Source organism: Lepus europaeus, chromosome X (genome assembly GCF_033115175.1).
Source record: "Lepus europaeus isolate LE1 chromosome X, mLepTim1.pri, whole genome shotgun sequence".
Taxonomy (NCBI): Eukaryota; Metazoa; Chordata; class Mammalia; order Lagomorpha; family Leporidae; genus Lepus; species Lepus europaeus.
In genome coordinates this window covers 92885063-92897465 of record NC_084850.1, presented here as the reverse complement: position 1 = coordinate 92897465, position 12403 = coordinate 92885063, and the positions used below count along the sequence as shown (strand labels likewise).

The following is a 12403-nucleotide window of genomic DNA, read 5'->3' as shown; positions in this document are numbered from 1 at the left end:
TCTCCTTTTTTATTCTACCACTCCCATCTCAGGCACTATTAGTCTGTGTCCAGGAAGCACTTTCTCTGGAATCCTCCCAGCACTGACACAAATCTCTACCTGAAGTAGATACCTGCCCCCTTGCAGAGCCAAGCCTGTCTCACATGCATCATCTGGGGCTAAGTGCTTAAAATTGATAGTTAATGACAGATAAGATTTATAAGGTCTTAGTAGAGACACAGGGAACAAGTATGATACTTGGAACATGACCGGGAAAGACACATGAGGGCAGTTGGAGACAGCTCTTCTAACTGCTGGCTAATAGGCCAGATGCCATTCAGGATCGCTGAAGTAAAGTGGACATATATAAGCAGGGACTGTTAATGCACTGAGGCCTTCTCTTAATCATACTTTGCACCTAAAGAAGTGGCTGGGCGGGCCCACATGGCAAGGAAAAGATAATCCTCAAGAACCTGAAGTCTGACTCAAATTCCCTGAACAAAACTCATCCTTACTGTTACAAGACCAGACAGCTAAGAGAAAAGGTCAGTTCATGAAAGACAGAACAAGAATTTATAGTCCCCACGGGGCTGACTCTGTGGTGCAGTGGGTTAAAGCCCTAGCCTGAAGTGCCAGCATCCCATATGGGCGCCAGTTCTAATCCCAGCTGCTTCATTTCCAATCCAGCTCTCTGCTATGGCCTGGGAAAGCAGTGGAAGATGGCCCAAGTCCTTGGGCCCCTGCACTTGAATGGGAGACCCGGAAGAAATTCCTGGCTCCTGGCTTTGGATTGGTGCAGCTCCGGCCATTGCAGCCAACTGGGGAGTGAACCAGCAGATGGAAGACCTCTCCCTCTCTCTCTCTCTCTCAATCTCTCTCTCTCTCTCTCTCTCTCTCTCTCTCTGCCTCTCCTCTCTCTGTGTAACTCTGACTTTCAAATAAATAAAATAAATATTTAAAAAAAGTTTATAGTCCCCAGGATGAGAAGACATTACCATCCTGTGATGTTATGGGAACAGAAATTACACATCACCACTACCATTACACTATACCTAATGTAACTCATGTTCTCTTCTTTCATATTAATAAAATCTTCATTATTCAGTTGAGCATATAACATGCTGTGGGAAAACAAGCCTCTCTTGCAGCCAATCATGACTAAGTTCTGGTCCAAGGGCTATAAGTACAAGTAGTGTAAAATTTGGGGATGTGTCCTTAAATGTAGAAAGCATGCTTGTCTTTACTTTTCTTTTTTTTTTTCTAACCAGCTTTCCAGACATGATGGCTGGTGTTTGAGTAGTCAGTTGGGACCAAATGCTGGAAGCCATTGGTTAAAGAATCTGAATTTCTTTCTTTTTTTTTTTTTTTTTTTGACAGGCAGAGTGGACAGTGAGAGAGAGAGATAGGGAGAAAGGTCTTCCTTTTCCATTGGTTCACCCTCCAATGGCCGCCGCGGTAGGCGCGCTGCTGCCAGCGCACCACGCTGATCCGATGGCAGGAGCCGGGTGCTTCTCCTGGTCTCCCATGGGGTACAGGGCCCAAGGACTTGGGCCATCCTCCACTGCACTCCCTGGCCACAGCAGAGAGCTGGCCTGGAAGAGGGGCAACCGGGACAGGACTGTTGCCCCGACCGGGACTAGAACCCGGTGTGCCGGCGCCGCAAGGCGGAGGATTAGCCTATTGAGCCGCGGCGCCGGCCAAGAATCTGAATTTCTAATGATTTCGTGGAACTGGAATTCCAACCCAGATATCCACATTTTGCCCTTTTTCTATGAAATAATTAAACCTTGTGTCTAAAATCAAGGTGAATTTAGATTTTGTGTTGCATGTATCCTAATCTAATCTTTAATGATACATTGAGGAATAGACTATCTTAAAGAAGGAGGGACACTCTGCACTTCTTTCAGTTCAGTTAAATTCAATACACACTTACTGAGTGCTTGCTCCTCTATCTACTACAGAATTTGACTGCTTCTTTCTGGAAAATCTCCTCTCCCTTAGGACACAGTTCTCTGTTTCTTCCTCCCACCTATTCTCCACATATTCTTCCAATTCCCCTTCCTTCTCCTCTGGAGGTTATTCTCAAAATTATGACCTTTATTCTGCTCTTTTCCTCACCTAACACACTCTCCCTTACTACCCTAATCTATTTATATAGTTTCAGCTCCCACACAGTTTCTGTAAACAATTCTCACATATTCAACTCATCTCCCACACATCCACACTTACTGTTCTTAAAATATGAAATATTGTTGAGTCTTTCAAACCTAAATCTATTTCTACAAGAATTGATGTTTCTACTAATTCACCAAAAGAAACAGTATAAAGAGAAAGAGAAGAGGGACCTACTATATGTTCTCTAAATATTTTTGGAAGCACAAAGCTCCTTGGGCTACATGCACACACATCTACATGAAATTGATATGGTAGGTATCAAGGAAATAGGTAGAATTCACTAAAGAAGACCACAAAAGTGTAACCATGAGAAAACTGAATCTACCGTGTCATACACCATGCTTTGGCAACAGTGTAAACTAACAATTTAAGAGCAAGATTCTTGCCAATAGAATTAATGTACATATTAGGTGTATTAAGTGCTATAATAGGCAAACTAGCTTCTCTTGAATGTGTGAAAGAAAATAATGAGAACAAGAAATAAACAAAATAAAAAGCCACATGGAGTCAACTCCAAGGTTAGCCTGTTTCACCACAAGAAGCACACAATGTGAAAACCAACTGCAAGAAAACAGCGCATCTAGAGCTTATTATCTATGACTATAAAATAAATTTTTAAAAATATTTAGTATGAACAAAAGTTTAAATTCTTTTAACTTCTTACTGGGAGTTTTTTAATCAAGACAAGATCAAGGAATTTGATATTATTACCTGCAGGTAATGTCAAATGTTCCACCAGCCTGGATCATCACTTGATCTCCCTGAATGCTCAGTTCTGGTTTCATCAGGCTATTTCCACTGGCAAGACCTAAATCAAAATAAAATTTGTTGTTATTAGAACTTTTAAAAATGTCTTCAGATGTATCTAAATATGATTTTACATGTACAAATTGATGTGTATCTTTAGCTAGTCGCTACATTTTCTGTAATAGCAAATAACTTAAAAAAAACAGCCAAACACACATACATTAATGTATTGACTATATTTATAGTACATAACATATAATGACAGTAAAACAGGAACAGGAAAGCTCTTTATATTCTGTTAATGAAATCTTCAAAATAAATAAAATAAAGTAAAAAGCAAACATAAAAGAATGCTGTGGTATAAAATCACTTGTGTGAAATAAGAAGCTATATTTATTAACATATGTATATAATCAGAGAAGACACAAGAAATTAGATAAACTTGGTTGACTCAAGGAAGGAAAACTGAGAGGATAGGGGATGTAATGGGGACATTTCACTGCATATGTATGTGCTAGACTGAATAGTTTCAATTGTTTTTCAATTTGAGCCACTAAAGTGGGAAAAATTTATTAGTTCCATTGATTTTGGGCATAGACATATGACTTGAAGTCAGGCATTGAAATTTGGGTTGAATTGACACTGTAATGGTCACAGTCTGAGGTCTTATATATTGCTTATTTCTGGTCAATCTCATTTGCTGTTACCATGACAAGAACTTGATGGAAGTAGCTCACTGGTCCAAGGAGAATGAGAGACAACTGGAGCATACCTAGACCCCATGGTCTAGAGCTAAACCAAGAACTCATACTCAATCAGGAAAATCCTGCATAGCTCACTGTTGCACAAGCAAGTAAATATTTAATGTATGACACACTGAATCAGTTTCTAAAATAACTATTGAGTATAATTGATGTACAATAAACTGCATACATATGAAGTATACAATTTTATCATTTTTAACATGACTATGCTCATGAAACCATCCCTAAAATCAAGATAGTGAGTACATCCATCATCTCTAACTGCTTTCTACAAATGTTGGTGTTTCAGTTTGTTAGAAAGTGGCTTTTGTACTGCATATGTCTCTGCCCCCAGGAAGCGATGATCTGCTTTCTTTCATTATAGACCTTTTTTTTGAATGTTATATTATTTTAAATAATTGAATTATACAGGATATATCATTTGTGCCTGGTTTAGTTCACTCAGAGTGATGATTTTGAACTTCATACATGTCAACTGATGATGGACATTTGTGTTGTTTCTAGTTTTTACATATCATGAATAAAGTTGCTTTGGACAGTCAGGCACAATCTTTGTGTGGAAATATGCCGTCATGTACCTAAGAGTGGAAAGACTGGGAAGTGTGATAGGCCCATATTAGTCTTTTAAGAATCAAAGCAGGCACAGAGGGTTGAACCCCCAGCATGCAGCACTGTCATCCCATACAGGGGCTGGTTCAAGTGCCCGCTGTTCCACATCCAGCTCCACTTTTGCAGCTCCTTGCTAACGCGCCTGGCAAAGCAGCAGAGGATGGCCCAAATTCTTGGGCCCCTGCACCCACCCAGGGGAGACCTGGAGGAAGCTCCTGGCTCCTAGCTTTGGATCAGCTCAGATCTGGCTATTGTGGCCATTTGGGGAGTGAACCAGAGGATGGAAAACCTCTATCTCTCTGTCTCTACCCCTGTCTGTAACTCTGTCTTTCAAATAAATAAAATATTTTTAACAAAGAACCAAAGGAATTTTTTTCCCCAAACTGATTAGACAAGTTGTCATTCCCAACAGCAATGAATGTGAGTTGTAGTTGCCCCATAATCTTGCAAACATTTAATATGGTCAGTCTTGTTATAATTTTAACCAAACTAATGAGTGTATAGTGGTACTTCATTGTGCATATTGCCATGTGCTTTTTAGGTCATCTGCATAAATTCTTTTGAGAAGTATCTGTTCAAATATTTTGCCCCTTTTTGTGGACTGTTTTTTGAGTTGTAAAAGTTATTTGTATATTCTGGATAGAAGTCATTTGAAGTATGTGATACTTTTGCTGGATTTGGGACTGGTTTGTTACATTTTTTATGATTTATTTTTATTTATTTAAAAAGCAGAGGGACAGGGTGGAGGTAAGACAGAGAGAGAACTCTTCCACCCACTGGTTCACGGCTCAAATGCCCAGTACAGCCAGAGCTGCACCAATCTGAAGCCAGGAGACAGGAGCTTCTTCTGGGTCTCCCACACAGGTGAAGGAGCCCAAGTACTTGGGCCATCCTCCTCTACGTTCCCAGGTGCTTTAACATGGAGCTGGATCAGAAGTGGAGCAGCCAGAACTCAAAGTGGAGTTCAGATGGGATGCCACTATCACAGGGAGTGGCTTAACCCATTGCACCACAATACCATCTCCATGGTTTGTTACACTGCATTTTTAAGGATGTTGTTGACCTGTTTATGGAACCCTTACAAATGAGGATATTTCCTTTTTATTAAAGATTTATTTATTTTATTTGATAGGCATAATTACAGAGGGAGAGGGAGAGGGAGAGACAAAGATAGAGAAACAGAAAGATACAAAGTCAGAGATACAGATACAGAAAGCTCTTCCATCAGCTGCTTCACTCTCCAAATGGCTGCAATAGCCCAGGTTGGATAGGCCAAAGCCAGGACCAGGAGCTTCTTCCAGGTCTCCCACATGGGTTCAGGGGCCCAAGCACTTTGGTCATCTTCTACTGCCTCCCCAGGGGCAATAGCAGGGAGCTGCTGGAAGTAGAAAAGCCAGGACTCAAACCAGCACCCGTATGTGATGCTGGGGTCACAGGCAGAGGCCTAATCTGCCACACCCAACACCAGCCCCAAGAATGTTTCTAATTATACACAATGACAATAAATTGCCTATTCAAAATAAATTCAATTTACAAACATAATCCAAGAAGTACTGTTTATTTTCAAACTTTTACAGTGAAAGGAAATGAATATGTATTGAGTATTCACTAATATTCTAGTGGTTTTATTTGCTTTCACTCATGAGACAATCACAAGTACCTCCCTTTCTGCAGTCTAGTAAACTGAGAAGACAAATACGAAACCTGAGGTTCTGCGTCAGATATCCTGTAAGTGGTAAGACAGGGATTTAACCTTAAGTCTGTCTGTCTTCAAAACATGTGATGTTGGGGCTGGCCCTGTGGAACAGCAGGTTAACACCCTGGCCTGAAGTGCCGGCATCCCATATGGGCGCTGGTTCAAGACCCAGCTGCTCCACTTCCAATCCAGCTAGCTCTCTGCTATGGCCTGGGAAAGCAGTAGAAGATGGCCCAAGTCCTTGGGCCTCTGCACTTGCGTGGGAGACCCAGAAGAAGCTCCCAGCTCCTGGCTTCATATCAGCGCAGCTCCAGCCTTTGCGGCCAATTAGGGAGTGAATCAGTGGATGGAACTCTCTCTCTCTCTCTCTCTCTCTCTCTCTGTCTGTCTGCCTCTCCTCTCTCTGTGTAACTCTGACTTTCAAATAAATAAATAACTCTTTTAAAAATGTGATGTTTCTAATAAAAAGCATTTTGCAGGGCAGGTTGGTACCAAGATGGTGGGATAGGGAGGGAGCTTAATTCCCTAGTCTAGGGAAGATAATTTTAAAAAAGAAAGATAGCAATCTCAGAGAAAAGTTAGGGAGAAAACAGAAGAGGAAATTCCAGGAATATCAGAGGGACACTGTGAATGTACATAGAGAATGTGGACATGAACAACTCAGGACTCCAGCAGCCAAGTGCCTCAGCACCAGCTTTGGAGAGTGAGGTGAGACCAGACTTCAGCATCCCAAGCTACTAGAGATAAAGCTGCAGGAAGAGCCTGGTGTGAGTCCGGCTAGGAACCCTGTCAAGGAAAGTATACCAGTCAACATAGAGGAAAAAAAGGGGAGGGGAGCAACATTTCTCTCTCCCCAACCACCTGGCACCAGTGTCCTGTAACTACCTGAGAGCAGGCAGCCGCCATTTTGGACATATGTAGCAGCTGAGCCAGCTCATGTCCACACACAACAGCCAGCTAACAGGAGACATCTCAGTCTGACTGAGAGAATTGAAGGGGGCTGTGTGCTCATGGCTCTGGGGCCCTGTGTGCTGTGACTGTTAAAACACTGTGGCTGCGTGTGAGGGTGCAGGGTTCACTGGGTATTTGGGCAGTCACTGTGGGCGGTTCCACATGCTCAGGGCTCCCTGATTCCCTGGTGAGATTTACTGCTGGAATATCCATATGTGTGGTTCTTGTGGCAGCACAGAATATTGTACTGACTGGGGCTAGCACCCTGACACTGGTCTCCTTGGAAGAGAATAGGAGAGCAGACTATGTCATATGCCAACAGAGCTGAACAAACTTCCCCTCTTAAAAAATGAGTAGATATACTACAACCAATTTGGATATAATCTTGGACACTACCCTCACTCTGGAGCACTGAACAGAGCTCCCTGGCCACACCCAGCACATGCCTAAGACACTGAAAGAGCAGCCACTACTCTGAGCCACAGAGTCATAGTCCAAAGATAATAACCACCACTGGAAAACAACAACAACAATTATCTCCACAAATACCTAAAAATAAACACAGCAATTCAAGAAACAAGAATAAGGAAGACAACCTGATGCCCCCAAGGGAACAAAACACTTTAATATGAAAATGAAGAGGCTGAATAAATGCCAGAAATGTAATTCAAAAAAATTGATCATAGGATAACTTAGAAGTAACCAGAAGCAAATCCATGAACTAAAGATCTGTATGTGAAATGAACAAAAATTTTTCTCATGAAATTGATTTTAAAGATAAATAAAAATTAAATATTAGAAATGAAGAAGTTAATAGAATGAATAAAAATACTGTGGAATGCCTTAACAACAGAATCAGTGAGGCAGAAGAATATTGGAGTCAGAAGACAAATCTCTGCAAATTTTATGGTCAGACCAAAAAAAATTAGAAAACTAAAAAGTAGTGTTGAAGATCTATGGGATACTGTCAAGCAACCCAACATATGAGTATTGGGAGTTCCTGAAGGTGTGGAAAGAGAGAAAGAACTAGAAGGCCTTTTTAGTGAAATAATAACAGAATACTTGCCTAATTTGGAGAAAGAAAGGGGCATCCAAGTACAGGAAGCACAAAGAACTCCTAATAGACATGACCAAAAAATATCTTCATCATGACACATTGTAATCAAACTGTCCACAGTAAAACATAAAGAAAAGATTCAAAAATGTGCATAAGAGAAACGCCAGATTACTTTTAAAGGATCTTCCATTAGAATCAGAACTGACTTCTCATCAGAAACTCTACAGGCTAGGACAGAATAGTGAGATATATTCCAAGTCTAAGGAGAAAAAAAACTGTGTACCCAGAATACTGTGCCCTGAAAAGCTCTCATTTATTAATGAAGTTGAAATAAAAACCTTTCATAGCAAACAGAAATTCAAAGACATTGTCACCATTCGTCCAGCCTTGCAAAATATGCTTAAGGATGTTCTACACACAGAAACATGGTCATCACTATGAAACAAGGTGAGAGAGAAAATCTCCCAGTATAAAGGAAATCCAAAGTAAACAATAGGCATATTTATGGAAAAATGGCAGGACCAAGTTGTTACTTATCAATAGTCACCTTGAAGGTCAATGGCCTCAATTCTCCAGTTAAAAGATACAGACTGGCTGAATGGAAAATGGAAAAAAAAAAAAAAACTATCCATTTGCTGCCTGTGAGAAATTACCAAATCTTCAAGAAAGAAATAGAAGAGGACACCAAAAAATGGAAATATCTTCCATGATCATGGATTGGAAGAATCAATATCATCAAAATGTCCATTCTCACAAAGCAATTTATAGATTCAATGTGATATCAAACAAAATACCAAAAAAATTCTTCTCAGATCTGGAAAAAATGATGCTGAAATTCATATGGAGACACAGGAGACCTCGAATAGCTAAAGCACTCTTGTACAACAAAAATAAAGCTGGAGGCATTACAATACCAGATTTCAGGACATACTACAGGGCAGTTGTTATCAAAACAGAATGGTACTGGTACAGAAACAGATGGATAGACCAATGGAACAGAATAGAAACACCAGAAATCAATCCAGACATCTACAGCCAACTTATATTTGATCAAAGATCCAAAACCAACCCCTGGAGTAAGGACAGTCTATTCAATAAATGGTGCTGAAAAAATTGGATTTACACGTGCAGAATCATGAAGCAAGACCACTACCTTTCAACTTACACAAAAATTCACTCAACATGGATTAAAGACTTAAATCTACGACTCGACACCATCAAATTATTAGAGAGCATGGGTGAAACCCTGCAAGATATAGGTACCGGCAAAGACTTCTTGGAAAAGACCCCAGAAGCACAGGCAGTCAAAACCAAAATTAACATTTGGGATTGCATCAAATTGAGAAGTTTCTGTACTTCAAAAGAAACAGTCAGGAAAGTGAAGAGGCAGCTGACAGAATGGGAAAATATATTTGCAAACTATGCAACAGATAAAGGGTTGATAACCAGAATCTACAAAGAAATCAAGAAACTCCACAACATCAAAACAAACAACCCACTTAAGAGATGGGCCTAGGACCTCAATAAACATTTTTTAAAAGTGGAAATCCAAATGACCAACAGACACATGAAAAAATGTTGAAGATCACTAGCAATCAGGGAAATGCAAATCAAAACCACAATGAGATTTCAACTCACCCGGGTTAGAATGGCTCACATTCAGAAATCCACCAACAATAGATGCTTGTGAGGATGTGGGGAAAAAGGGACACTAACCCACTGTTGGTGGGAATGCAAACTGGTTAAGCCACTATGGAAGTCAGTCTGGAGATTCCTCAGAAGCCTGAATATAACCCTACCATACAACCCAGCCATCCTACTCCTTAGAATTTACCCAAAGGAAATTAAATTGGCAAACAAAAAAGCTGTCTGCACATTAATGTTTATTGCAGCTCAATTCACAATAGCTGAGACCTGGAACCAACCTAAAGTCCCATCAACAGTAGACTTTATAAAGAAATTATGGGACATGAACTCTAAAGAATACTATACAGCAGTCAAAAACAATGAAATATGGTCTTTTACAACAAGATGGAGGAATCTGGAAAACATTATGCTGAGTGAATTAAGCCAGTCCCAAAGGGACAAATATCATATGTTCTCCCTGATTGGCGACAAAGGGGAAATCTATTGAATTGAAATGGACACTATGAGAAACAGTGACTTGATCAGCCCTTATTATCACTGTTGATGTACAATGTAATATTTTATCCATTTTAGTATTTTTTTTTGTTCTAGTACTATTGGTTGAACTCTGTAATTAACACATTTTTTCTAACGTGTTCAAATTTTAACTGAAACGTGATCCCTGTTAAATATAAGAGTGGGAATAAGAGAGGGAGGAGATGTACAATTCGGGACATGCTCAATTGGACTTGCCCCAAATGGTGGAGTTAGAAACGTGCCAGGGGATTCCATACAATCCCATCAAGGTGGCATGTACCAATGCCATCTCACTAGTCCAAGTGACCAATTTCAGTTCACAATTAATCACACTGATAGGTCTAAGAGTCAAAGGGATCACACAAGCAAGACTAGTGTCTGCTAATACTAACTGATAGAGTCAAAAAGGGAGAGAACGATCCATCATGGGAAGCGGAATACATAGCAGACTCATAGAATGGCGGATATCCTAAATAGCACTCTGGCCTCAGAATCAGCCCTTAAGGCATTTGGATCTGGCTGAAGAGCCTATGAGAGTATTTTAGGCATGGAAAGCCAAGACACTCTGGAAAAAAAAAGAAGAAGAAGACCTAAATGAAAGATCTCTGTGAGTGAGATCCCAGTGGAAAGAACGGGGCCATCAAAGAAGGAGGTACCTTACTCTGAAGGGAGGAGAGAACTTCCACTTTGACTATGACCTTGTCGGAATAAGATCGAAGTCGGCGAACCCTAAAGGCTTCCATAGCCTTGGCAACTCATGACTAGAGCCTAGGGAGATTACTGACGCCATAAACAAGAGTGTCAAATTGTTATGTCAACAACAGGAGTCATTTTGTACTTACGTCTCATGTGGGATCTGTCCTTAATGTGTTGTCCAATGTGAAGTAATGCTATAACTAGTACGGAAACAGTATTTTTATACTTTGTGTTTCTGTGTGGGTGCAAACTGATGAAATCTTTACTTAATATATACTAAATCGATCTTCTGTATATAAAGATAATTGAAAATGAATCTTGATGTGAATGGAATGGGAGAGGGATTGGGAGATGGTCGAGTGCGAGTGGGAGGGAAATTATGGGGGGGAAGCCATTGCAATCCATAAACTGTACTTTGTAAATTTATATTTGCTAAATATAAAAAAAACTAACAAAAGAGAACATCATTCAAGAATAATAAGCATTCATCAAGGGCTTTACAAATATCAATAGGTACTGCTGCTGCTCTTATTTTTACCAACAATAAAATGAAGACAAAGAGGTTAAATTGCCCAAAACACTTAATAAGTGGTAGCACTATGATCTAACTTATGCACTTGATTACCAACCAGTATAGTATAATGTACTAACCTATTAGTTGCCAGCTAATAGGTGTAGACAAGTACATTGTGATTTAATGCCAGTCCTGTCTCTGATCTGTCCTAGCCTACTTTGATGCTATGAGAATTATACATATGGAAAAAGAGTGAAACTGAAGCACTGGGTAACTCCCATAGATACATGAGGATTTGGAGTTGAAAAGACTGAGGGAACAAAGGAGCCTCAGATCAAGTTATTTCCAGTACACATACATTCACCTCCCTGAAAAGTAATTTCCTCCTGGATTTGACACTAAAGCTCTTTAAAATCATACCCCAAACCCTAAGGCTACCAGTGATGGGAAAGACTCACCTCCACCCTTCATGATAACACTTGTCAGGAAGAAAAGTCAAGCCTGAGTTGCCGATACATCAGCAGCAAGAAAGTGTATGTACTTCTAAAGATGTGGCTTAGACAGAAATTTTCTTTCTTGTTAATCACAGGCCAAGGTTAGGCAAACGCTTTCCTGACCTTGTATAGGGAAAGCTTTCTTGGGGTATAAATTGCTGATAAGGAGGAAACACCATGCAGGAAGCTGGGGGAGTAGAGAGGGGAATTTCTTAACAATGGCACTCCAGAGATGCCCAGAAATAGCCTCCTTTCTCCCCTGCCTCCACTGGGTATCCATTTAGGTCTTCCACTTCCTTTTCTTTCCCTGTACTCAAGAGAGGCCTATGTCACCTAAGAATCAACCAGTGCATTTATAGAATTTCTGAAGCATGCAGATAACTGTATCTCTTCATTTTTCTTAAAATAATGCTTCCAAGCAACAATATAAACTGAAACTCACTGTTAATTGTTCCCCACATGTCACATCCTTGTGGGCCAAGACCTCCTTTCATGGAGAGCATCTCATCAGTACTGCCGTTGCCACCAAGCAGAAGACAAAGCAGGCTGATGGATTCT

The 12403-nt window shown here is 40.3% G+C and overlaps 1 protein-coding gene across 1 annotated transcript in view; it reads right to left on the bottom strand.

Annotated features, from left to right (window-relative positions):
* Positions 1-12403, bottom strand: part of LOC133752763 (vascular endothelial growth factor receptor kdr-like) — a 301002-nt gene that overhangs the window by 201442 nt on the left and 87157 nt on the right. The window contains exon 4 of the mRNA XM_062183099.1: positions 2866-2962. Within this exon, the coding sequence (XP_062039083.1) occupies positions 2866-2962 (97 nt within the window). The remainder of the gene's footprint in view (positions 1-2865; positions 2963-12403) is intronic.